The 27,617-nt window shown below is 39.0% G+C and overlaps 1 protein-coding gene across 1 annotated transcript in view; it reads left to right on the forward strand.

Moving 5' to 3' along the window:
• Positions 1 to 27,617, forward strand: part of LOC124594244 (ATP-dependent 6-phosphofructokinase-like) — a 426,583-nt gene that overhangs the window by 297,571 nt on the left and 101,395 nt on the right. The window contains exons 11-13 of the mRNA XM_047132611.1: positions 3,588 to 3,740; positions 3,813 to 3,912; positions 4,013 to 4,139. Of these exons, the coding sequence (XP_046988567.1) occupies positions 3,588 to 3,740; positions 3,813 to 3,912; positions 4,013 to 4,139 (380 nt within the window). The remainder of the gene's footprint in view (positions 1 to 3,587; positions 3,741 to 3,812; positions 3,913 to 4,012; positions 4,140 to 27,617) is intronic.

Consider the following 27,617-nt stretch of genomic DNA (forward strand, 5'->3'; position numbering starts at 1 on the left):
TCGGTAGGGGAATGAAAACTTGTGACTGTTGCATATTGTAACTTTTAATTTACACATTACTGGGAGAGTGCAATTACCTATTTCTGTATTGCACTAACTCAAAAGACCACAGACAGTGAGATTAGTGAAAAAACAAAAACAAATGAGGTACATAAAATAATTGATAATTTAACTTTCTTTTTTCCCTTAGCTTACTCAGATAACCATACCTCCGTGCAATATAACAGGGATAACATGAATATTTATTTATATGTGTAGGCCATTTAAAGAACCTACACATCTTGTAGAATTGGGTGTACTGTTCATGTTCCACATCTTCCCAATACAATATTTCAACATTGTAACTTAGCATCAAAACATTGTGTTGGGCAGATGTGGAAAACCTGTAGAACACAAGATGACAATAAATTGCCACCAAAGTCTAAGAAATTATATGAAAATAACTTCCTTGTGCTAGAGCAAACATTCATTTTCAGTGATGTAGACTTAGTTATAACAGAAAAGTTAAAACATAGAATGCAAATACTTTACTCAACTTAACGATGAGCTGACCCAATCTAAATAAAATGTTAGTAAAAAAAAAAGTGTTTCAGAAATTAAGCAGAAACTTTGCATTATTCAGGCATGATAGTTTCAGTTTTACAAACATAAATAAGCAGTAAATGTGGAAATTTCTTTCAGTAACAGCTACAGAAGAAAAATTAATCTCTAGATAGGAAAAGGAAAGCACCAGGTACTGCATGATGTTATCTGTCTGATAAAATGTTCTCATGGCAGGTCAGTTAGAAAATTAGAATACTCTAATATTATTTCCCTGGTGATGTATGTACCGTCTGTGTTGTAAAGAAATTTCAAATGAGAAAATGAAGACACTTCTAGCTCTAAAACTGAAAATGGTGATTACAACATGACCAAGAAACATACTTAAAAGGCATACTATACATTTTCTGATTTTCTCTATACAGTTTTAATTCGTTTCAAACAGCAGCAGAAAGAAAATTATGGTGACACCTGGTACCTAACAGTGAAAACTACTTATTTGGGACTTCTATGAGATCAAAGCTACAATAGCCAAGTATCTAGAAGGAAAACTATATCTGAAGTGGATCTTGTACTTAACCAAGAACACTCATAGCAGATCATTAATTAACTGGTTCATACCATGTTCAATGGATGATTTAGAGGACATATTACAAAATTACTTTACGGTAAGGAGTTGGAGAAAATGAGTCTGAATAATGGTTAAACAAGGAAACTCACTCCAACAGGACAACATAAGGGGGAAAAAAGCAACAAATTTTTATATTACCATAAGTTCAATAAATGCTCACATAGAGGCATGTCACTTGGGCCCATTCACAAATGCAAGAGTGTCTGTAAATACCATGATCCAGCATTTGTTCATCATTTCTTGCTATCCTCTTGAAACTGTTGGTAGGTGTCATTTAATAAGAGAGTGATTGACCTGACCTGGATTACTTCCTGAACTGTTTTATGCACCTTAATGATGACTCTCATTATGCTGTGGACTTCATTTCTGGATAAACATTCACTCTGTCATCTTGACCACAAGAACTGCCTGTTTGTTTCACTAGTCTTGACATCACCACCAGTACAAGTGATCATATACTATGTTCTGTGTATGCAGAGTAGGATAGGAAACCAACAATTACAGGCATTCCAGGAATGCCTCACTTCCAGTGTTGCCTTTCAGCCCTTCCTAAAAAATATAAAATTAAACCACAAACATTAGTCAAGCTGTGCCCCAAGCTATCTGTGATCTGAAGGCAGTCAACTTTGTCATCATCCTCTATGTGGACGAAAGGTCCACTACTGTAAAACTTTGTTAAGAGGAACATGTAGCAGAGGGGGCATCAGCATTTCTCGTCTCCTTGACATACAAAACTGTTCCTAATCACCCCATTCCTTCCAATGATGGTGAGCTGCAGAAAATCTCTAGTCTCTCACAAGGAATCATAACCATTTCCACAGAAATCCTGTTTCATGCACCTCCACCCTCTAGTTACTTTTCAAGAGACATAGAAACAGCCATCCTCACCATCCCATTGTAGCTGACTTAAAATTTCCCAATGAATGCTCTCTGACCCTGATAGACCAGTGTCGCCAATTCATCACAAGGAACCTTCCATTCTTTGTACACCAACCACTTCCTACATATCTTAGATCTAGTTCCACCCTCTCCCATCTGGATCTCTCTCAGCTACTATCAAATGCCCTCTCAGCCCTGGAACACCAGATGTAATGGCCACCTGAGTGCATCACCATAACTAATTTCATCCTTACCAAAATCTTATTTGCCACTGCAGCCCAGAACTACAAACAAGTCAGTGGGACCATTATGGAAACCAGTGTGGCTCAGTCATTTGTGCAACTTTTCAAGGGTATGTGGAAGGGGTATGTGGAAGAGGGAGTTCTACAAGACTCAGGAACTGGTTCAGTCCCATCACCCCTACTGGCACCCCTGGCTTAATACAGATTTATCAATGTGGTGTGGGCTCATGGTGAAAAGGAACTGTCCAATTCCTGCAACAGCTTAACATATTTTCCCTAGTCAGACTCACTAATCTTTTTCCAAATCTGAACCCATGTTAATATTGTTGTAAACTGTATGGCATTCCCAGATGATTATCCCTATCCTAAGAACCCTACACTTGCAATTATTTCCACTCTAAAACTGGCCCCATGCCCCTACCCAGTATCACTTGGTACAGTCCTGCCTCTGGTAAATCCCTCCATATCAAAGACAGAGCAACCTACAAAACCATGCATGTTGTCAACTAACATGTGTCCATTGCACAGTTTTTTATATAGGAATGACCTGCATCTACATAGATACTCCACAAGCCACTGTATGGCGCATGGCAGAGGGTACCCTGTACCAGTACTTGTCATTTCCCCTCCTGTTCCACTCGCAAATAGAGCCAGAGAAAAACAACTGTCAGTGCACGTCAGTATGAGCCATAATTTCATGTTCCTTACACCTAACATATACTGGTGGCAGTCTGCTTTAAATGCTGGTTCTCGAAATTTTCTCCATAGTGTTCCTCAAGAGGAATGTCGCCTTCCCTCCAGGGATTGCCATTTGAGTTCCCAATGCATCTCCGTAACACTTACATATTGTTCGAACCCTTCCATAACAAATCTAGCAGCTTGCCTCTGACTTGCTTTGATGTCCTTCTTCAGTCTGACCTGGTAGGGATGCCAAACACTCAAGCAGTACGCAAGAATAGGTTGCAGCAGCATCATATATGCAGTCTTCTTTACAGATGAACCTCTCTTTTACTGAACTGAGTGAAGAAAAATGAGATAATCATCAATGTAAGAAAGAGCCGGTTGGTAAGTTTCAGTTCCAGAAGATATTTCCAAGAAAATTTTTGATTGTTATTTAGCTTTTAACTCAGTTAACAAATATTAAGTATTGAAGATTCATATTAGCTGTAAGACAAATGGCAAAGTTGATTGCAGAGAAGCCTTTATTGTTACAGTAGCAGTATGGAAATAACTATTTGATATGGTATTATATTTTACTGGATCTTTGTATTCTACAAAATAAATTTTTTGTGCAGGCCTTCCAAGCAGCTCTTCAGTTAGTTGAGAGCAGAAGGGTATACCGTGAATTTTGTATACCCATTGCAGTTATTCCTTCAACCATAAGTAATAATGTTCCAGGAACAGAATTTGCACTTGGTTGTGACACTGCACTGAATGAAATAATAGAGGTAGGCTACAAATTTCTTTCGTAAATTAAATACAGTTATTGTAAGTTTCCAAAATATTTGGCTACTTTGCAGATATGTGACAGAATACGGCAGTCTGCACAAGGAACAAAACGAAGAGTATTTATAATTGAAACCATGGGAGGTCACTGTGGATATCTTGCTACATTGTCGGGTGAGACAGTTTAATACTATTGTGGAGGATAGTAGTTACGGAGCTAGTTACGTTTAACTGAATAAGTATGATTAAGTAAGACATGTATGTTTTCTCATAGGTTTAGCTGGAGGTGCAGATGCTGCTTACATTTTTGAAGAGAAGTTCTCTGTTCGAAATGTTTTGGAAGACGTCTATCACATGGCATGCAAAATGGCAGCTGGAGTACAAAGAGGCTTAATAATTAGGTAAAATATCATTCGTCAGTTAATTCTATGCAGTGTTAATGAATAGTTTGAAAAGAAGTGTGACCTATCATTGGAGTATGTCAGAACACTTAAAAGGTAAGTATGTAAGTAAATAGCTGGTTTGATGAGAAGTGCCACTCTGGACATTTGTGAGTAATCAAAATGTTATGGGCTGATGTTTCAATGTGGGCAAATTTACCTTTTATTTGCTAATGTTATACTTGGTGAATTGGATATCAGCTATCTTTTATCTGAGATATTCATATTACATCAAAAAGATAGCCGGGTGGTGTTTTAACTTCCTTGCACACTGTGTGGTTCTTTAGTGAATACAGGATTGAGGAACAAATGCTATTCATGAATTCAGACATCAATTTATTTACTTATTTATTTACATTTTCTTTGCGTGGAGCTATTGTAATAATTTCTTTTGCAAATGTCAGGCTTAGTACTATGGTTATATTTATACTTATAAAATACATTATATTCTGTAGCTGTTGCTTCTTATGTCTAGTTTTTACATTTATCACATTACAACTGATATGTTAATGCCTCATGTTACGATCACTATCTTAAAATTCATTGAAAGAACATAAACATTTTTCTATTAGAAAAGATTTTAATTTTGTTTTAAAAGCATTTCCCGTGTACGTTCTTAGAGAGTTTGGTAGCTTGTTATACCAAATAAAACCACTGATATATGGACTTCTATCAGCCATTTTTAATGTTGTTTTGTTACAGAAATAGTTGCACTTTGTTCTGGTGTTGTGATCATGTACATCACTGCCCTTGATAGCTTCTGTTGGGTGACTTATAAAAAATACAACTATTTTGAAGATGTACAGAGAATATATTGTCCAATATTCGTGCTGCACAAACACTTCACGACATGAATCTGTATGTCCCATCCCATGTATAAGTCTGATTGCTCTTTTCTGTAGTAGTAGTATTCTTTTTAAATGTACATCAGCTGCACAGCACCATAGTTCAATTCTGTAATTGAGAAAGGGGTAAAGTGTTCCATAATATACTAATTTCAGTGCTTGGCTAGGAACTACCTTTGCCAGCTGGCTGAGGAGATATATGGCACTACTGACTTTTCCGCATACGAAATTAATGTGGTATGTCCACCACAAATTTTCATCAACATATACACCCAGGAATTTACAGCTACCATTTTCTGTTGCAGAGATAATACACGCACTATTCATATTGTTGTGATGAGAACTGCCTGTTTTAAATGTCAGTAGTTGAGATTTGGCGACACTCACCTTGAGTCCCTGATCATTGAAGTATTTTGTTACTTCTGTTAGACCACTAGTAGCAAGAGATTCTAGCTCTTTAGATTCACTCCCATAGAATAAGATGGACGTGTCATCCACATAGCTTACAATATGGGAGTTAATGGGTTGTGCAATGTCGTTAATATATATAAGGAAGAGAAAGGGTCCAAGGATTGAACCCTGTGGTACACCTTGTAATACAGGTTCACTGGTGGAGTGGGGGTTCATGATTTTATTATCTAGTTTGTATGACAATTTAGTGCTTTGCTTACGATTCAACAGGTACGTGGTTAGAAGATTCATGGCTTGATCCCCAATACTGTGGTTTACCGTATCAAATGCTCTTGTCAGGTCCAAAAATATACCTGCAGTCTGCTTCTTCTGGTCCAACAGACAGTAAACTTCATGGATGAACTGTGTAACTGCTGTGGTTGTACTTAGCTCTTTTCTGAAGCCATGCTGTGAATCTACAAGCAGTTTATGTTTTGTGAAAAAGGCACTTAACTGAGAAATATAATACCTTCAAATATCTTATTAAAAGCAGGAATTAATGATATTGGTCTATAGTTGGAGACTTCTTCCTTACTTCCCTTTTTATACACTGGTTTCACTACACTCATTTTTAGAACCGTTGGATGCATGTTATCTCTAATGCTGCAATTAATCAGGTGAGTAAGAGGTTTGGAAATTTCTTTTAAGCCTGATTTAGTAATAGCACTGGATACACCATCCCATCCAGATGAAAATTTTTTCTTTAGCATGTATATTGCCCTGCAAACCTCCTACTCATTCACTTCCACAAATTCAAATTTGGTACACTGGGTGAGATGGCATCGGATCTCTATCTGTGAATCTGTAATATGTGTTGATTGGTCACCATAAATGTAGTAGTTGCTACAAATATTACATATAGTATCTGGTTTTTTTTTATAATGTTACCATCATGTCTTATGGTGAGTGGTTCCATGTTCATCTTGTTGGGACCTTTTCGTATTTGTCAATCAGCTTTCAAGATGCTTTGCTTATGTTGTCAGACTACGTCTAATATCAAATAGTAAAAATGTTGTCAGACTACTTCTAATATCAAATAGTAAAAATAATACATCAGTTGCTAACAGTAGATTTGAGTGTAAAAATATATTCAGATACAAAAGATTTATAGATCTGTCACTCTACAATACAGTGTCTATTCAGAAGATGTCACACCTTCACCACTATGAAAGTCTTATAAACATTATTCAGCTGACACACTAAATGGGGTCAGTGCATGAATGTTTGAACTTTTTAAGTACACCTGCCACTGGAGTTCTGGAGAGGGAATGCTTGCATCTCATTGGCATCAGCATAGTCATTCATGGTAGTGTCCTTATGCCATGGTAGGAACTGCAGGAGTGTAACTGGTGGCATATGTATTTGAAAGTGTGGCCGACTGTATAGTGGCTGATACCACACTGCCCAACTTCGAAGGTATGTGGACAGTGATGCAGCTGGCTGCTTAGTTGGGAGCAGAGTAGACCAATCTGTATCCTAACATTGCATCATGTGAGTGCCAGGTTAACTTTCCCAGAAAAACAAGCACACGAGGCATTTGCTGGCACTGGTAAGAGCTTGGAGGGTGTTGCGGAGGATGCTGGCAACTAGCTGATGGTGACAGTGTTGATGTCCATGAGAGAGGCGACCTGTAGTGTTGGGGGCAACAGTGTTGCAGGTGGGCAGTCAGAACTACCATCAGTGAGACAGCTGTAGATGGAGGCTACGGCTCAGTAAGCTGTGTGGGAGGCTTTGTTGCAGTGGATGGATGTGGTTGTGTCCTGACAGCCAGACGTCATGCAGTGAAGATATCTGAAACAGTCTAATCTATGGCATTGTCACTGAATTCGTACAGCTATAGCTGATTTTGGAGGTGCTGATGCATGCCTGTGCTGCCGCAAATAGTATACTGCACCCTGCCAGCTGATTTGAGAACCATGCTGGATTCACATAAATGTGACTTGTTCTACACACGATATTGAACTCAGATGTTCAGATAAAACTTCTACATCTACATGGATACTCTGCAAATCATTCTTAAGTGCCTGACAGAGGGTTCATTGAACTATTTTCACAATAATTCTCTATTTTTCCTCTGTCGAACAGTGCACGGTGAAAATGAACACTTATATCTTTCTGTGCGAGCTCAGATTTCCCTTATTTTATTATTATGATCATTTCTCTGTATGTAGGCCAGCATTAACAAAATATTTTCACATTCGAAGGAGAAAGTTGGTGATGGAAATTTTGTGAGAAAACCCGCTGCAATGAGCAACAACTTCATTTTAATGGTGTCCACTCCAAATCCTGTATCATGTATATGACAATCTCTACCCCTGTTTCTGGACAATACATAATGTGCTGCCCTTCTTTGAATTTTCTCCATGAACTCCATTAACTATATCTGGTAAGGATCCCACACCATGCAGCAGTACTCAAAAAGAGAATGGAGAAGTGTAGTGTAGGCTGTCTCCTCTAGTAGATCTGTTGCATTGTCTGGGTGTTCTGCCAATAAAATGCAGACTTTGGTTCACCTTCCCTACAACATTTTCTATGTGCTCTTGTCAATTTAAGTTGTTCATAATTGTAATTTCTTGGTTCCTTTTGTCTGTCATGTGAATGACCTCAAACTTTTCATTATTTAATAATAATAATAATAATAATATTTATTCAACATCGAATAATCAAATACAATCCCTAGAAATTATACAGTTTCAGGGCATCATACAGATTATTCTTCTGACTATGTCAGTTTATAAATTACAAACTCAAGATTTGTTTGTATTAATAAATTTTACATTTTGATGCATTTTACATTTGGTAGTATACAATCACAATATTACAAATATTGTTTTTATCAACATTATATTAGTTGTCGGTTACTTAAAACTATGAGCTTGACATACTTATGAAGCACTTTTCATACAGATATAATACTCATCTAGCCAATAAAAAGGGTTTTCAATTAGCTGATCTTTTAATGTGTTAGTAGGAATGGTTGTGAGAGTTTTTGGTAGGATTTTGGCTAACTTCAGCCCAGCATGAACTGCATTTTTTTCATATAAAGCTGTTCTGTTGCTATTTACATGGTATCTGAACTTCTGCCTTGTATCGTACTGGTGCAAGTCACAGTTGTAATTTGGATTTATTGTTTTCACAAGCAATATAAATTTCAATATGTATACACCTATAATGATAAGCACACCTAATTTTGGGAACAGATTCCGACATGATTCTCGAGGTTTGGCACCATAAATAATTCTGATAACTTTTTTCTGTAGTATTAATAATGTGCTTAGGTTGGCTTGAGTTGTTGCACCCCATATTTCTACAGCATAGTTTAAATTTGATGAGAATAGGGCATGATAAGCAGTTTTTAGTACACACATGTCCTTACAATATTTGCTAATCATATTTATAGCAAACACATTCTTCGACAGCTTACATGCTAAGGAATCAATATGCATGTCCCATTTGAGGCTGTTCTGGATTGTAATTCCCGAGAACTCTGTCCATTTTTCCTTTTTTACAATGTCATTTCCTAGGGATAATTTCATGTCAAATTCTATTTGTTTCCTTGTGTTAAATTCCATCATTCCAGTCTCTGAAGCACTTACATTTAGATGGCTTTGATTAAAATACTTGAATATTTCATTAGTTACACTGTTGCACAGCACCTGCAGACTCTCATAGTCTTTGTGTTTACACACTATTGATGTGTCATCTGCATACAATATTTTTGTACAGTTAGGAGAACAATACAGTATATCATTAACATAAATCAAGAAAAGAAGGGGTCCCAAGACAGAACCTTGAGGCACTCTATATTTCATATAAGTAATTTTAGATTTGTAAGACCCACTGTTTGTTTTAAGCAAGACAAATTGTTTCCTATTGCTCATATACGAATTTATTTGCTCATAGCCAGTTCCTCTGATACCCAGGTTCCACAGCTTGTCAAGTAATATGGTAATGTTGACACAATTAAAATCTTTTTCTGGATCAAGGAACCCTCTACTTACATACTCCTTGTTCTCTATGGCCATTATTATTTTGTCTATTAATTGTGCTGCTGCTACTGAAGTTGACTTGTTTTTCATTAAGCCATTTTGATTTCCAAGTATTAAAATGTGTTGGCTCAGGAATGTCAATGGTCTAGTTAAATAACTTTCTCAACCACCTTAGAAAATGCAGGTAGGATTTAGATGGGGTGGTAGTTTTCAATTTTAGATTTATCACCTTTCTTGTAAATCGGGATTACTTGTGCTGTCTTTAGACTATCTGGGAAACAACCTGATGCAATTACTTCATTTACTGCTGTGGCCATGACATTAGATATGTTGTTTATGCATCTTTTCAGTGTATTGATAGACAATCCATCATAGCCTGCTGATTTTGTATTTTTTAATGACATTACTATGTTTTTGACTTCCTTGCTATTGGTTGGGGCCAAGTATACGCTTTGTTTGATCGGAATGCCCTTATATCTATGCTGAAGATTATTAAACAGATTTTCCAACAGAAGAAAAGTACTCATTAAAAACATTTGCAATCTTACATTGACATTTCATGATATGCCCTTTATGGTTTATAGTAAAATTACTTATTGATCTGTCCTTACAATCCCTAAAGCTATTTATTACTTTTCAAACAGCTAAACCAGTGTTAGTAGAGTTTCTTAACATTGTGGCTACATATTTACTTTTAGTTTCTAGCAGAAGTAATCCTGATAGTCAATTGCCAATTTTTGCACCATGGTATCTTCTCTAAATCATTTTACAGTTTGTTTTGAAATTGTAATGACTTTAGTAGATGATGCATAACAGTATCATCTGTAAAGAACCTAAGTTGGCAGCTCAGAATGTCTCCTAAACCATTTATGTAGATAAGAAACAGCAGAGGGCCTATAACATTACGTTGAGGAATGCCAGAAATCACTTCTGTTTTACTCGAAGACTTTCCATCAATTACTATGAACTGTGGCGTCTCGTAGGAAACCACGTATCCAGTCATATAACTGAGAAAATATTCCATAAGCATGAAATTTGATTGCAAGCTTCTTGTGAGGTATGGTGTCAAAAGCCTTCTGGAAATCTAGAAATATGAAATCAATCTGAAATCCCTTGTCGATAGCACTCAACACTTCGTGTAACCTAGTTGTGTTTCACAACAATGATATTTTCTAAATCCATGTGTCAACAGATCTTTCTTTTCAAGGTAATTCATAATGTTTGAACACAATATATGTTTCAAAATCCTGCTACATACTGACATTAATGATTTGGGCCTGTAATTTAGTGGATTACTCATATTGCCATTCTTGAATATTGGTGTGACCTGTGCAACTTTCCAGCCTTTAGGTATGAATCTTTTATCAAGTGAGTGACTGTATATGATTGTTAAGTATGAAGCTATCGGATCAGCATTCTCTGAAAGGAACCTAATTGGTATGCAGTCTGGAATGGAAGACCTTCTTTTATTAGAAGATTTAAGTTGCTTCACTACTCTGAGGATATCTATTTCTAACTTTCTCATGTTGGCAGCTGTTCTTGATTCAAATTATGGAATATTTACTTCATCTTCTTTGGTGAAGGAATTTCAGAAGGCTGCATTTAGTTTACTCGACTTTAGCAGCACTGTCACTGACAGTACTTCCATTGCTGTTGGGCAAAGAAGGCACTAATTGTGTCTTGTCACTAGCATACTTTACATACAACCAGAAGCTCTTTGGATTTTCGGCCAAGCTTAGAGACAAATTTTCATAGTGGAAATGGTTATAAGCATCTAATATTAAAGTCCACGTAATTTTTGAGCTTCTGTAAAATATTGCCAATCTTGGGGATTTTGCATTCTTTAATTCTGGCATGGTTTTTCATTGTTTCTGCAACAGTGTTCTGAACTGTTTTGTGTACCATGGGGGATCAACTCTGTCATTTGTTAATTTATTTGGCATAAATCTCTCAATTGGTGTTGATATTATTGCATTGAATTCAAACACTGGTAGCAGTTACTTCTGTAAAATATCTGGGAGTATGTGTGCGGAACGATTTGAAGTGGAATGATCATATAAAATTAATTGTTGGTAAGGCGGGTATCAGGTTGAGATTCATTGGGAGAGTGCTTAGAAAATGTAGTCCATCAACAAAGGAGGTGACTTACAAAACACTCGTTCGACCTATACTTGAGTATTGCTCATCAGTGATAAAAAAAAAAAAAGGCGCTCTGCATCGCGGTGTAGATTGCTCGCCAGGTTTCGAGAGGGTGGGTTTCTGGATGAGGTATCGAATATATTGCTTCCCCCTACTTATACCTCCCGAGGAGATCACGAATGTAAAATTAGACAGATTAGAGTGCGCACGGAGGCTTTCAGACAGTCGTTCTTCCCGCGAACCATACGCGACTGGAACAGGAAAGGGAGGTAATGACAGTGGCACGTAAAGTGCCCTCCGCCACACACCGTTGGATGGCTTGCGGAGCATAAATGTAGATGTAGATGTAGATGAAGCCACATCTGGTTTTTACTTACATTGTTAATTTGGCAGGAATGGAGAGTGTTTGTCAGGAAGGCATCAAAAGAATTTTTATATGCTTTTTTAAATAGATTTGGAGGATTTGGGAGTTATGGTATTCAGTCTCACTACAAAACCTTGTGTTTGTCACTAAGACGTGAAGTCTGAAGCTGGAGCAGAGTGGTAAGGATGAAGCAAATGCAGCAAGGCCCAATGGTGTACCACTTGCTAATGTTCTGCTTGCAAAATATCAGGTGCAGACAAAGTATGCTATGAACTCAGAAACATCAGTAAGGCATCTTCATGTGAATGTGATGCTCAAAGTTTTGACATCTTTTAATATATTTTTGTGTGGGATCTAAAATTTAAAAACCTCTCTCACACCGGCCTGATTTAGCTTCACTGATCAGGATAGTAAAAACATGCGTATATTAAGGGAATTTTCATTGACAAAGCAGGCTTATCACATTCACACAGTTCAATACTGTTCTATCCTGATTAAATTGAGCTTAACTTAAATTCCATAAGGCAGTGAAGCAATTTCGAAGTCTTGGTGCGACGAAAATTGTCAGTCGATCTCCTGGAAACATTTGTAATAATTATTAACTTTCGGTGATCACATGGGGAAGACCGGAGATCTTCTGGTAAGACCGTGTTAGCCTATTTATTTGAAGTAACTGGATATCTTGAGCATACAAAACGGCAGGTTCGTCCAGTGTAAATCAGACGTTCCCCACTGATCCCGTGCAACACAGCGTAGTAAGCAGACACTGTCAATAATAATAAGTTAAATAATACACGAACACACTTACTTTAGTTTAGTTCATGTATTAAATTCCTTCTCATACAGAATCTCATCAAGATGGCGACTAGCCCAACAATACATACATATACATCCTCTTTCTCGACTAATCCACAAGAAGTCCTCTATTCTTTTTCCTAAGAGAAAACATAGATAGCAGAGATGCTATTCCATGGAGTAAATGGATGCTCCAAGGAATAATTGGGCTTGAAACTACTTTGCATTGATAATCGGTAAGATAAGAAGAGATATTTCGAGATATGTACTGAGTTATATAATTTATAAAATTTCTGAAACTATCGCGGAGAGACCGCTGCAAGAGACATTACAATCTGCGTCTTGAACTTTTGAACAAAATGTTCAGCCTCTCCATTAGACTGCGGCAAGAATGGTACTGTCCTGACATGATGTATTCCATTGCGTTTGCAAAACAAAAGAAGGTCCATTGTCAGAAACAATTATTTGGGGTAAGCCTTCAAGCCTACTGGGCAATACAGAATCTCATACTGGTAATTTGACAGTAATAGTGACCAACATTGAAGTTTTTTTGCCATGTGGACAAAGAAACAATGATGTCAAAGGCTTATGCTGCGTGACCATAAAAATTTTTCTGCAATACAGGTAATGATGAAATTTGATGACACCATGTATAACAGCCAGGGCTTTCTTCTCCAGCTAACTATAATTAATGTGGGTACTGTTCAAAGTTTGGAAAGCAAATGTGATGAGGTGTTCTGTTTTGGTAGCTTTGTGGGCTAAAACCTCCCCAGTGCCATCGGATGAAGCACTAACTGCAAGCACACATGGTTTGAGTGGATTGTAGTGCATAAGGCAAGGCTGACGAAGCAATGCACTTTTCAGTTTTTGAACAACTTTGTCGCAGTCTTTTGTCTAATGGAACAGAACATTTTTACATCTGAGATGGTTCAGAGGCACGTCAATATGTGCCAAATTAGGAATGAACTTTATGTAGTAAGTCAATTTTCCAACAGTTTGCAGTTCACAAAAAAATCTTAGGATGTGGAAATTGCTGAATTGAATTGTTTGCAAATGTTTTATTAAAGGATGAATGCCATTGTCATAGATGATATGTGCTTTTGTTGTGTTGAAAAAAGAAAATTTCTGCAAGTTACAGTTGAGGCCTGTCTCAGTTAAAACAAATTTTTGAAACAATGGAGATCCAGAAGCACTTCTGAAAGGTAGACACTGATATTCAAATAAGCCGACATGAGTATTTACAACAAAAAGTCCTTTGTCGTTCCATCCCATGGTAATTGGAAATAGGTTTCTGCAAGATCAATTGTCAAGAAGTATTGTCCTCTTGCTAGGAAATCCAAAATTTCCTCTGTACATGGGAGTGGTAAGGAATTAATGACTGACTGTGAATTTACCATGCATTTGAAGGCTGCACAAATATGAATCTTTCCATTTGGCTTACGAATGATGACTAAGGGTGATGCCCACTGACTTGCTGAAATCAGTTTTAAGACACTAACAGGCTCCAGTGTCTGAATTTCTGTAGGCGCTTCAATCAGTTAATGCCTGAGGCACAGGTCATACATGGCAAAATTTGGGTTGCCTATTACCTTTCAACATGATGTGAGCGTGAAAATCTTCTGGATGTCATAGAGTACTGTCAAACAAATGTTGATACTCGTCATGGAGTTGTTGAATTGCAGAAAGGGAAACTTTTGTGTCAATGGCATGCACATAGTGCTGTGTGTCTAATCTGAAGAAATCAAATGCATCCAAGCCAAAAATATTTGGGCTAATGTGTGAGGTGGGTTACAGTGAAAGGGACTTCCTTAGTTTTTGTATTTTTCAGATAATCACCATGTTCCAAGCACTGAAATAGGTGCTGAGAGCCAGATTTGATGTTTTCAAAGATGGTTGGCCACTTTTTTCTTATGCATCTAGGTTAAGCAGCATGACATAATCTCCAGTATGTAGTTTAAAATGTATGACTGGCTAGAAATTTGCAATTCAATCCACAGTTTGCAGTGTGTTCTCTGAATGCAGTTGTCCTTTCCTTGTCTGTTTTCACCTGCACACTTGAGTGCTTTTGTGAATTTTGATGTTGGAATAGCCTTTTTGAAGTGTGTGGTATTCCCATTAAATGTGTGTTTGTGCATTTTCTGCATCTTTGCTTGTCTCATTTTTGAGGAGGAGGAGACACAGAATCTGAATATGAAATGACATTGATTTTCATCTGTTCCTGCTTTGTATTATTCCCCCATGAAACAGAGGAGGGCTTTCTAGTCCTTTATGGGCAGGCCATTTTTGTATGTCCCCCTGTGATGACAAAATTTGCATTCAGCTTGTCTGAAAAAGCAATATTTCTAATCATGGATGACACAGCATTTCATGCATGATTTCGTTTTTGCACGGAGCTGGGGTAGTGTATTTAGCATTTTGCTGGTATGTGTTGGGAGTGTGGCCTTGTTTACATAGTGGTGCCTAGTGAACGCTGAGGTCGGGGCTGGAATTGTGTAAGAGATTCTGAGTAATAGTATCACACTGTACTTTTTCCTGATAATATCACAACATGCAACTGAATTTACATTATCTACTCATGTCCTACAATTCCGCAGTCCATTCTTTATAGGACTGATCACTATGATGTTGCGCGCAGAAAAATTTATACCGAGCAGCAGCAGTGTGTAGTTGACTCTCAAAAAGTTTGTCTAATCTTGCAATTATGACCTCGTACAGCTGGGTTGGAGGCTTGCTTAGGGGAAATGTTTCACTAGGTGGTGGTAGGTGTACACTCTACACAAGGAAAGAAAAATGTATCACATGATTCACCGACAATTTTGTAGGCTTTGAAATGTTGATGCAGCTGTGTTATGTATTCTTTTCATGTTTCATTCATCTTATCGGACTTTCAGAATAATGAAAGGTGGCAGCTGAGTTCCTTCTTTAGCTTCTGGTGCCTTCTGCTGATGGATTGCTTGCACCTGTATGAGGCTGACAGCAGTTGTGTTATTTGTTGACTCTGAAACTGAACAAGAGATATTAGACACTGTGTGGCACTTAGATATTGCTCTCCCTGGCCTGTCGTGATTCCTTAAAAATCAACTTACATATTTCAACTTAATATATGCACACACACAAAAAGAATTCAATAGAATTCTGGTGTTGAAAGCTACTTGTTCCATTATCTCATCCTCGTTGTCAGTCTATTATGACTTTCTTGCACACTGTGTGGCTCTTTAGTGGATACAGGAGTGAGTAACACATGCTGTTATGAACAGAGATGTCAGATAATAATTTATTCTGCATCTAATATCACATAGTAAAAATAATATTGTCGCATAAGAATCTGAGTAGTGCCATGGTGGAGTGGTTATGATACTAAACTGTTGCGTAGAGGGTTGTGAGTTCAAAACTTACCTGGACTGTACAATTTTGATTTTTATATTCGGTATCCATGAATGTCAAGAATCATTGTACTGGAATGGTTTTCAGAAATTACTGCAACCAGTCGCCTTTTATGTAGATGTATTTTATTTAACCATGACCGGTTTCGAGCTGCCTAGCAACTCATCATCAGATGGTATGAGTTGCTAGGCAGCTCGAAACCGGTCATGGTTAAATAAAATACATCTACATAAAAGGCGACTGGTTGCAGTAATTTCTGAAAACCTTTTCACACCACAGTTGCAGTGTTCCACATCCACAATGGATAAAAGTCTTATTGTACTGGAATGTTCTGTAGCTGTATATATACTATATGTCTTCTGGCCAGAGGCAGTTCACTCCACGCTCTTGAATGTGCAAGTGCTGAATAAACCTTTGATAAGTGAAGTTAGTATTTGTCATTCATCTAATTACACCTTCTTCTACGTGACATTAGTCTGGTGGAGGCGCCAGGTATTGGACCTTGCGATAGCGCACATTATCGATGGCACTGTGACTCCCATCAGGCCATGACAGAGCCGCCGTTTATGTGGTGAGAAACCTGAGTTCGAGCCATATTCAACAGATCGCAATCTACCGAAGACAGAAGAAGAAGAGGACGTTATGATAACAGCAACTGTGTACCACCACAAGAGACATCTTTCCAAGTTCTCTGGTGACTATGGCCAAGATCCAAACAAGTGGCTGAAGGTATATGAGTGTATAGCCAAATTTAACTAATGGGATGACACTGTGCGTTTGGCTAATGTATTTTTCTACTTGGAGGGCACTGCCAAGCAATGGTATGAGGAGAACGAGGAGAAGTTCAGAAGCTGGGGAAGTACTCCAGGTGGAACTGCACAAGTATTTTGGCGACACGCAGTGACAGAAGTGCAAGGCTGAAGATAAATTAAAGTGCAGGCACAGTGTCCAGGAGAAAGTACAGTGTCCTACATTCAAGACATCCTGGAGCTGTGTAAAATAGTGGACCCTAGAATGAAGGAGGAAGGTAAGGTTGCACATCTCATGGAGAGTGTTGCTGAGGACATGTATCAGGCCCTACTCCGCAAGGAGGTTTCGACAGCAGACGACTTCATAAAATGGTGCCAGTATATTGACACAATTATCAAAAAAGAATTACACACAAGAAGTTTAAATGCCTTGCAAACATCATATTGATGTCTGTGATGGAGGAAGCAACTGATTTCATAAGTGTTCTTCATCAGATAGTGAGAGAGGAAGTTCCAAAGGTGCTTGGATTGCATGGTGAGCAAAAAACTGAGACGCTTCAAGAGGTCGTAAGGGAGGAAGTGGAACAGACACTGAAACCAATCTCTCGTCCTTCATTTCCTTTTAAAATGGTGAAATTGTTGAGACCCAGGTGAAGTTAAGTTCATACAATTCCACATAAGGAACCTGTTTGGTCACCAAGGAAGACTGATGTCTGGAGGACCCGGGATAACCAACCAGTATGTTTCCACTGCAGTTGACCGGGACATGTGGTGCGCTATTATTGAGAAAGGCGCCGGATGTTTGATGATGCCCACGCCAGAAGACAGCAGACCAATCTTAGCTGACACCAACTCTGGGACGATGAAGATGAACAAGAAGGTGTGGGTGCAGAACGACATATTTCACCATCGTCGCAAGCTAGCCACAGGAGAGGATGCTCCATAACACACCGATCAATGTCTCCATCACCGTTTAGAAGCTCCAGCCAATCACCTGGCCATCACAACAAGGAAAACTAAAGTGTGTGACCTTCCTTGGTGATGAGGCCACCAAAGAGAAAAATCCTCTGCCATCAATCACTACAAAAATGATAGAAAACTACGTTGATATCCTCAGGGATGGCCGACCAGCCCAAGCTCTTGTGGGCTCTGGAGTATCAAATTCAGTCATTTCGTAGAAGTGCCATTGCCAATTGCAGAAAACCGTATTTATTGACAACAAAACATCCCTGATGAAGGTGGCTAATTGGAAATATGTAAAACCTACAGGAAGATGTACCTTTTGTGTGGGTATGAGTGGCTGTTTACAAGAGTGTAGCCATGATGTCATTCTCGGATGGGACTTTTTGAAAGCGTCTCAGGCAATTTTAGATTGTGGTTGCTCAAAGATTATGCTAGACGAGATGAGATACTGTGAACAGGAAGATGTGCATCGGAATGTGTGGAGACTAGGTGTGCTGGATGAAGTGGTCATTCCTGCAGTCAGCACTAGAAAGGCAACTGTCACGTGTCATGCCATGCATCAACCTATGGATCTTGTAGTGGAATGTAAGAGAAGCATACCACTGAAGAATAACTTGGTCATTCCAGCCTCTGTCATCTCGTTTAAGAGCGGATTCGGTGAATTGTGGATAGTTAACTGTCGCCGAGAACTGCAGATCCTTCCAAGACACCTTTGCATAGCAAACGCTGAGCTGTTCATTGAAGAACTGTTGAGCATCATAGAAACCTCCCATGCCAAATCTATGGGCAAAATTAGCGCTACCACTACAAGATCTTCTAGCTCAACTATCACCAAATCTCACTAAGGAACATCAGAAGAAGCTACTTGCCATTCTTCAAGCGTTCTCTGAATGCTTCAATCCACAGGTGAAGAGAAAATAGACAAATCAATGGTGAAACACCAGATTAGCACTGGAGACCATCAACTAATAAGCCAGAGAGCATACCGTGTGTCAGCAATGGAACATCGAATAATTTGCGACGAGGTAGAGAAAATGATGAAGAGTGACATCATTCAGCCTTCGAATAGTCCATGGTCGTCACCAGTGGTCCTCGGCAGGAAGGAGGATAGCAGTTGGTGCTTTTGTGTTGATTACAGGAAGCTTAATAAGATAACCAAAAAGGACATTTACCCTCTTCCACAAATTGATCATACTCTAGATTGTCTGAGGGGGCTAAGTTTTTCTCAACCATGGACATGTACTAGGGATAGTGGCAAATCAAAGTAGATGAGGCTGATCGTGAGAAAACTGCATTCAGCCGGCCGGGTGGCCGAGCAGTTCTAGGCGCTACAGTCTGGAATTGCGCACACACTACGGTCGCAGGTTCGAATCCTGCCTCAGGCATGGATGTGTGTGATGTCCTTAGGTTAGTTAGGTTTAAGTAGTTCTAAGTTCTAGGGGACTGATGCCCTCAGAAGTTAAGTCCTATAGTGCTTAGAGCCATTTGAACCATTTTTGAAAACCTGCATTCATCACCTCTGAGGGCCTGTATGTGTTTAAGATAATGACATTTGGTTTGTGTAATGCACGAGCAACTTTTGAACGTATGATGGATAATCTTCTATGTCATCTGAAGTGGATGATGTGTCTGTTATTTAGATAACATTATAGTGTTGTCAGAGACATTTGATAAACATATAAAAAGACTGAGGGCCATTCTTAAGTGTCTCCAACAGGGCAGACTGAAACTTAATCCAAGAAAGTGTCTCTTTGGAGCAAAGGAAATCAAAATACTTGGACATCTCGTGTCAAAGGAAGGTGAGCGGGCAGACCCAGAAAAGGAGAGATCTATAACGGAATTTCCTATTCCTGAAAGTATTTGAGATGTGAGAAGCTTTTTCAGATTATGTTCTAATCAGTGTTTTTTATCAAAGACTTTTGTATCAAAGCCAGGCCACTCCAGGAGTTGTTAAAAGCTGATGCTGAATTTATCTGGGATGGTGCTCAACAAGATTCTTTCAATGTGCTGTGAAAATCTCTGATGACTGACCCTGTTCTTGGTCTGTATGATGAGAGAGCACCTACAGAACTACACACAGATGCCCGTGGGTATGGGATCAGTGCTGTTCTGGCGCAAATTTCAGATGGAAAAGAAAGGGTTGTAGCCTATGCTTCCACGACACTTACAAAAGCCAAGAGAAACTACTCAACTACAGAAAGAGAGTGTCTTGCTGTGATCTGGGCTATGTGCAAATTTTGACAGTATCTCTGTGGAAGGCCATTCACAGTTGTTACAGACTATCATTCACTTTGTCGGCTGACGGGTCTTAAGGATCCAACAGGACGTCTCTCCACGTGGGCACTATGTCTTCAGGAGTATGACATTACCACAGTGTACAAAAGTGGAAGAAAACATCAAGATGCCAACTGTCTCTCAAGAAACCCTGTACAAGGGTGACTGCCTTGCTGCACTCTAGGATCTCTCTGCTGAGCAGAAGAAGGATGCCAAGATATCTCAAATTATGCTTGCCTTAAATTGGTCAGAGGATGTGAAACGACAATTTAAGGTAGTTAATGGATTACTTTGCAAGAAAAACTTTGATCTGTTTGAAAAGAGGTTGCTACCAGTGATTCCTAAACACATGCACTTAGATGTTCTACAGAAATTCCATGACACACCAGAGGCTAGACATTTAGGATTTATTAAGACCTACAATAGAATCCGCAAGAGATTTTTCTGGCCAGGTTTATTTAGGAGTGTCCATCACTATGTGTCGCAGTGTAGAGTGTGCCAGAGGAGAAAGGCAGTTCCTCAGAAACCACCTGGCTGACTCATACCAATTCCACCAGCCAAAATGCCTTTCCAGCATGTTGGGATTGACCTCCTTGGACGATTTCCAATGTCTGCTAGTGGCAAGAGATGGATTCTTGTTTGCACTGATTATCTGACTCACTATGCCATTACAAAAGCAGTGAAAATAGCCAAAGCATCCGAGGTAGCCAAATTCATTGTGGAAGACATTATATTGAAACACGGTACCCCAAGGTCATTAATTATGGATCAAGGTAAAGTTTTTCAATCGAATCTTGTGTCAGAGATAAACAATTGGTGCAACATTACTCATCACATGATGACTGCCTACCATACACAAACTAACGGGCTTACTGAACGCCTTAATAAGACTTTGGCGGACATGCTATCAGTGTTCATCAATGTTGAGCAGAGCGACTGCGATGAGGTGCTACCTTTCGTGACATTTGGATGATGGACACTGTGTTTCCATTACATCCTGATGATGTGGTCGATGACTACATCGGCCAGGTGTTAACCAGAGCTGAGGAAGTTCAGCATTTAGCTTGTTTCTGCATGCTGTTGGCTCAAGAAAACGATAGCTGAAGGTATGATGTGAGCCACCGCTCTGTTGTCTACCAGCCTGGTGACCTCGTCTGGATCTTCACTCCTGTATGGAAGGTTGGTCTCTCTGAGAAGCTCCTCAGGCGCTACTTTGGACCTTATAAGGGTGTAAGACAGTTGTCTGATGTTACTTATGAAGTTGAAGATTTCGACCCCGATGCAAGATCTCGAAAGATCAGAGATACGGTCCACGTCCTTCGAATGAAGCCCTACAAGGATCATGACACTCAGGGTAAATTCGAAGCTCCAGAAACAGGCAACAAGCAGAAAGGTTACGAAGAGCATAGTGGCAAAAGAAGTTCTAAGGTCACTACCTGGGAGAGCATCAGTCATCGGGAGTCAAAGTATGGAGGACCAATGACTCGTTCGTGGACTAGGAGGACGTAACACCAAGACACTGTTCTCTTAACGAGGGAGCAATGTCGCAGAAGAAACTCAGCAGTACAGTCACCATGGTGTAGTGGTTATGATACTTAACTGTTGCAGGGAGGTTTGTGAGTTCAAAACTCCCCTGGACTGTACAATTTTAATTTCTGTATTTGGTTTGAGTACATTCTAGAAGTATCCATGAATGTCAAGAATCGTACTAGAATGTTCTTTAGCTGTATATATACTGTATGTGTTCTGTCTAGAGGCAGTTTGCTCCATGCTCTTGTATGTGCAAGTGCTGAATAAATCTTCGTTAAGTGAAGTTAGTGTTTGTCATTCATCTAATTACACCTTCTTCTATGTGACAATATGTAACTTTGTTGTTGTAGTTGCAGTATCATTACTAACAGTAGATTTGAATGGAGAAATATACACAGTTATGAAGGATTTATAAATCTGCTCTCTACAATACAATGTCTGTTCAGATGTTGAGCCTTTGCCATTACGAAATTCTGTAATTGTTATTCAACTGCAAACACACAAAATGGGCTCAGTGCATGAATGTTCAAACTTAAGTATACCAGCATCTAGAGCTCCAGAAAGAGCATACTTGCATCTCATTGGCAGTGGGTGTAATCATCTGTGGCAGTGCCCTCATGCCACAGTGGCAGCTGTAGGAAGCACAGTTGTGTAACTGGTGATGTGTGATTTGAAAATGTGGCTGGATAGTGGCCGATACTACAAGTGGAAACTCAATCAGTATATGATTAACAGAATACACACAAAAGCTTCACAGGATTGATATGAAAAGATGGTGATAGGTATGCACAGTGCCAATCATATACCAATAAAACCACATTATTAAGTCAAACTATGGAAAAGCCAGGATGGAATGTAACAATACCAGAGAAAGAAAGTTGCTACTCACCATATAGGGGAAATGCTGAGTCATGATAGACACAACAAAAACACTGGCAATACCTCCACTTCGACAGCTGCCACCCATTCCATACCATGAAGTCCCTTCTGTACAGCCTAACCACCTGTGGTCATCACATCTGCAGTGAGGAGCAGTCCCTCTCAGAATGTACCGAGGGTCTCACTGAAGCCTTCACTGACTGTAATTATCTTCCCATCCTTGTACAAAAACAAATCTCCTGTGCCATATCATTCCAGTCTCCCTCCACCTCCCAAAGTCCCACAGTACAGCCACAGAGGAGCATTCCCCTCGTAACTCAGTACCATCCGGGACTGGAGCAACTGAATTACATTCTCTGCCAGGGTTTTGATTACCTCTCATCATGCCCTGAAATGAGAAATATTCTGCCCACTATCCGTCCTAACCCTCCTACCATGGTATTCCGCTGTCCACTGAACCTACACAATATACACAATATACTCGTCCATCCTTACAGAACCCCTGCTCCCAATCCCTTACCTCATGGCTCATACCCCTGTAACAGACCTAGATGCAAGACCTGTCCCATACATCCTCCTACCACCACCTACTCCAGTCCGGTCACTAACATCACCTGTCCCATCAAAGGCAGGGCTACCTGTGAAGCCAGTCATGTGATTTACAAGCTAAGCTGCAACCACTGTGCTGCATTCTATGTAGGCATGACAACCAACAAGCTGTCTGTCCACAAGAACGGCCACCAACAAACTGTGGCCAAAAAACAAGTGGATCAACTTGTTGCTGAACATGCTGCCAAACGTGATATCCCTCATCTCAACGACTGCTTCACAGCCTGTGTCATATGGATCCTTCCCACTAACACTAGCTTTTCTGAATTGTGCAGATGGGAACTTTCTCTGCAATACATCCGACATTCCCATTCCCATAACCCTCCTGGCCTCAACCTTGGTTAGTCACTGTCCTCACCCATCCAGCCCCCTCCCTGTTCCATTCCAGCACTACACAACTCTCATTTCACTGCCACACCCAGTCTTTTAATTTCTTTTTATTTCTCTCTTTCCGCTACTTACTCCCTCCCCCCTCTACACCTTCTCTTCTGCCCTCTATCTAAACTGCAACACTTCACTGTCCGTCACTCCCACCATACTATCCCTCCCTCTCACTGCCCCAGCCTCCTCCTTACTCTCACCCAGTCGCCACTCCCATCATGCACTGGTGCTGCTGCTTGCATTGTGGTTTCAGTTCTCTGAGACTGCAGATGTGTGTGCAAGTTGAGTTTGCGTGAGTGTGTGTGTGTGTGTGTTGTGTGTGTGTGTGTGTGTGTGTGTGCGCATGTGTGTCTACTGCTGACAAAGGCCTTAATGGCCGAAAGCTATAATTGTGTGAATCTTTTTGTTGTCCCTATCACGACTCAGCATCTCTGCTACAGGGTGAGTAGCAACTTCCCTTCTCTGGTATTGTTACACTATTAAGTCAGCTTTAGTGTGGTTTGCGAAGGTATTCATGTTCCTTTTGAGAGCAACAAAAATTCTTTTTGTTCCCTAGTGTCATCATAAGAGTTCCCATTATTGCAATCCATCTTCAGCTGCCTGGATAGGCCTAATGCTCATTTTGCATTTCCTTTTTGCTTGAAAGGTGTCACCAGGTTGGACTTGTTTGCAAAAGTCTTCATGTAGAGGGACTTTCAGAGGCACTGGAAAAGTTATGATATAGATTAAAAAGTGAAAAAACACTTCAAATTCCATTAAAAAATAGCTATTCTTAAACTTCTATAAGTGATTTACACTTTCTTGGTGTAAATTAAACACAGTAACATTAACAAGAAAGCCAATACTTTGGAAAGAAATGCTGTTTGTGCATTGATGTTAAATATCTTTTGTTTTTCTCCTATTTGCTGATTTAATACCGGCATAATTATATTGGTAGCATAGAACAAGAAATTAAATTATAGAAAGAGAGCTGATACCTTCTCGAATATTGGTTAGGTTGGTATCATGACTCAGCATGCAGACACAGAATTATAAAAGTCTCAAAATGCTGGCATAGTTGTTCAACAATCTTTCAGACTGGGGATGTAAGAATTGTCTCACCCTCTAAAATGATTTGTGATAATTTATTATTCCATCTCTTCCTAGTCTCCCTCTTGTATGCACAAGAGTAAATATACAAACAGCAGGTAAACAATTTGAGCAACACACTGTGGGGAAAAATTCTCCTGTGATAGGTTATTGGCAATGGGAAGATGCTGCACATGTTTGAGATTATATGAATATATGAACTTCTTGTGAAATAGCCATGTTACATCATGATCTGATAGAAAAGAACCTACACTGGAAAAAAATACATCTTGCTGTTTCTGTCTACAGTTTCATACTAAGAATTTATGTAAGTTTAATAGCTTGACACAAGATTCTCAACAGTAATTGTACTGGAAAGGCTATAATCTATTTAAAATGAAAATTAGTGTTATGAAAAATTTAAAAATCTCTGAATAAAAATTCTAAAAATTGAAGGAGTAGCTAAAGTACAAATGGAAGTATTTTAATAATTTCATCTGCAGCTCAACACAGTAAGAGAGATTTTTAAGTGCAGAACAGCTGGAACTGAGCTTTTGGTTAAATATTCCAGATGCTGATGCCCTACGCTGCATGTCTAGAAATTTCACAGTTTGATTAATTTGGGCCCACTGACACGTGACATATTGTTGAAGGCTCTCCTTCATGATGCGATTTACAGAGTGAAATGTATGAATTAAGGAATAATGTTATGAAGCTGGGAGTGACTAGGATGGAACACAAGCACCATCACATCTATGAAATACTTATCAACTCGTTCTTATGCACTGTCAAAATGATGGAGTTGCCTAGTATCTCGTTGAATATGTAAGCTATTTCCAGAATGCACACAACTAGACAGTAGGTTTCTGCATCATTCAGTAGAAGACATAATAATGAATGTAATAAGGACACTCTTTCATCTTGTGAGCATCATCAATGTTATTTCAGAGTATTAAAATCAATAGGAATCTTTTTAAACTGTCAGTTGTGCGAGAGGCATTTTTTTGCAGATGTAATTATATAGTGGGAATATGTAATAAGAAAATGGAGATAATCCATGTGAAATCTTCCCAAAAATATTCAATAAAGCAACCTACATTCATTATGAATTATTCGCACACTTAAATTTTCTGTTATTAATTGTGCAGTCTTGTAGTGATTAGTTTGTTTATTTCTGGTTTCATTTATGGAATAATAATTGACATAATACTGTAACAAAAACTAGTAGGAATTCATTTTTTAAGAAAAATTGTAAACTATTTGGAATGTTGGAACTTCCTGGCAGATTAAAACTGTGTGCCATACCAAGACTCAAACTCAGGACCTTTGCCTTTTGTGGGCAAGTGCTCTACCAACTGAGTTACCCAAGCAAGAATCGCAACCCATCTTCACAGCTTTAATTCCACCAATACCTCATCTCCTACCTTCCAAACTTCACAGAAGCTCTCCTGTGAAACATGCAGAACTAGCACTCTTAGAAGAAAGGATATTGTGGAGACATGGCTTTGCCACAGCCAGGGGGATGTTTCCAGAATGAAATTTTCACTCTGCAGCAGTGTGTGCACTGATATGAAACTTCTTGGCAAATTAAAACTTTGCGCCGGATTGAGCTTCGAACTCTTTGGAACATTGCTATTTCGGAAGAGAGTGAGAGTTGTACGCTTGCCTCTGATGTGATCAGACATATTTTTGTATGAACAATTGTGTGAACAATGTAATGTCCGCTTCATTAATGTAAAAAATCAAAATACTGTATGATATACCAAAATGAGATAAAATCAGTGGAAAATATATTTACGCAAAAAAATTTGCAATAACCATCTTCCAATTTATTTAGTTCAGACCAATCATGCGGACTTGATGGTAGATTTTCAGCTTCAAGAATCGGACCCTTAGACAAGAAGAACTGGAGCCATCTCAACATGACAAGCTAAGTAAATTTGAAAGTTTATGGTAATCTTTGTTCCCCTCAAATCTTAATAAAAGACTTTGCTTATTAATTACTTTGACTGGGCATTTTTTAATGTGGACAATAGATGGAAGAAGGAAGTAGGGGGGGGGGGGGGGGGGATTACAATGGGATGGCCATTTGGACACAAATATGTGATGGACAACGTGGTATATGTAACCATGGTCGGTCAGAAGTTTATGGCTTCTCCATCATGGCACTGAACATATTAACGAAACATACATCAATTTGAGGAGCTACCCTTTGGTCACTATATAACGATGTGCAATTAGTTGTCGTTTACAAAGTCATCGACCCGAGGGTGAACTGTTCTCCATAGTTGCAACAATGGTACTGCAAGGCTCGCATGCAATGAACACCACTTAACGTGTGGAGATGTGACTGTTCAAACTATGGGCAGTGGTTACACTTCAGTAAGGGAGCAAAAGAGTCTAATCCAAACATGCTATTTGTCAAGTCATGATCTCTCAGAAACTGAACCTTCAAAGTTTTGTCAATTTCATGTAAATTAGTTTTAATATACATAAAGCTCACACAAGCAGCAGATAAATGAGATATAAACATGGTCACAAATAAAGGGATTTGATCCCCAGCCTGGCCAAAAAGTAGTTTAAGTGGTACTTCCATATGAAATTTGATTATATATGTTATGTATGTGTATAAAATGCACAACTATTGTATACTGTTGTTCAGTAATCATGGACCAGGATGTCAGTTGTGATTGATCTTATTTTGGTCTAGCTGTAAAGTACATGTCATCTAATAACTATCGGAACATTGTGTGGGGCAAAGATGCAATATAAACATTCCCACACCAAAAAGAGGTATGTACAAAAAGAAACATGAACATGTACCTCTAATCTAATGTTACCTTAAGCTTATATCAAATTTTTCACTCTTAAACTATCTGTCTCTTCCCGTCCATGATTCTGGGTGGATGTATTGCTTGTAATGGGTGGATGTATTGCTTGTAAGTCAGTCAACAATATATATTTGTGTAAAAGTTTTTACAGTATATCTAATGAAAAGGAAGGCTGTTTCTTTCATTTAT

This window comes from Schistocerca americana, chromosome 1, assembly GCF_021461395.2.
Source record: "Schistocerca americana isolate TAMUIC-IGC-003095 chromosome 1, iqSchAmer2.1, whole genome shotgun sequence".
NCBI lineage: Eukaryota > Metazoa > Arthropoda > Insecta > Orthoptera > Acrididae > Schistocerca > Schistocerca americana.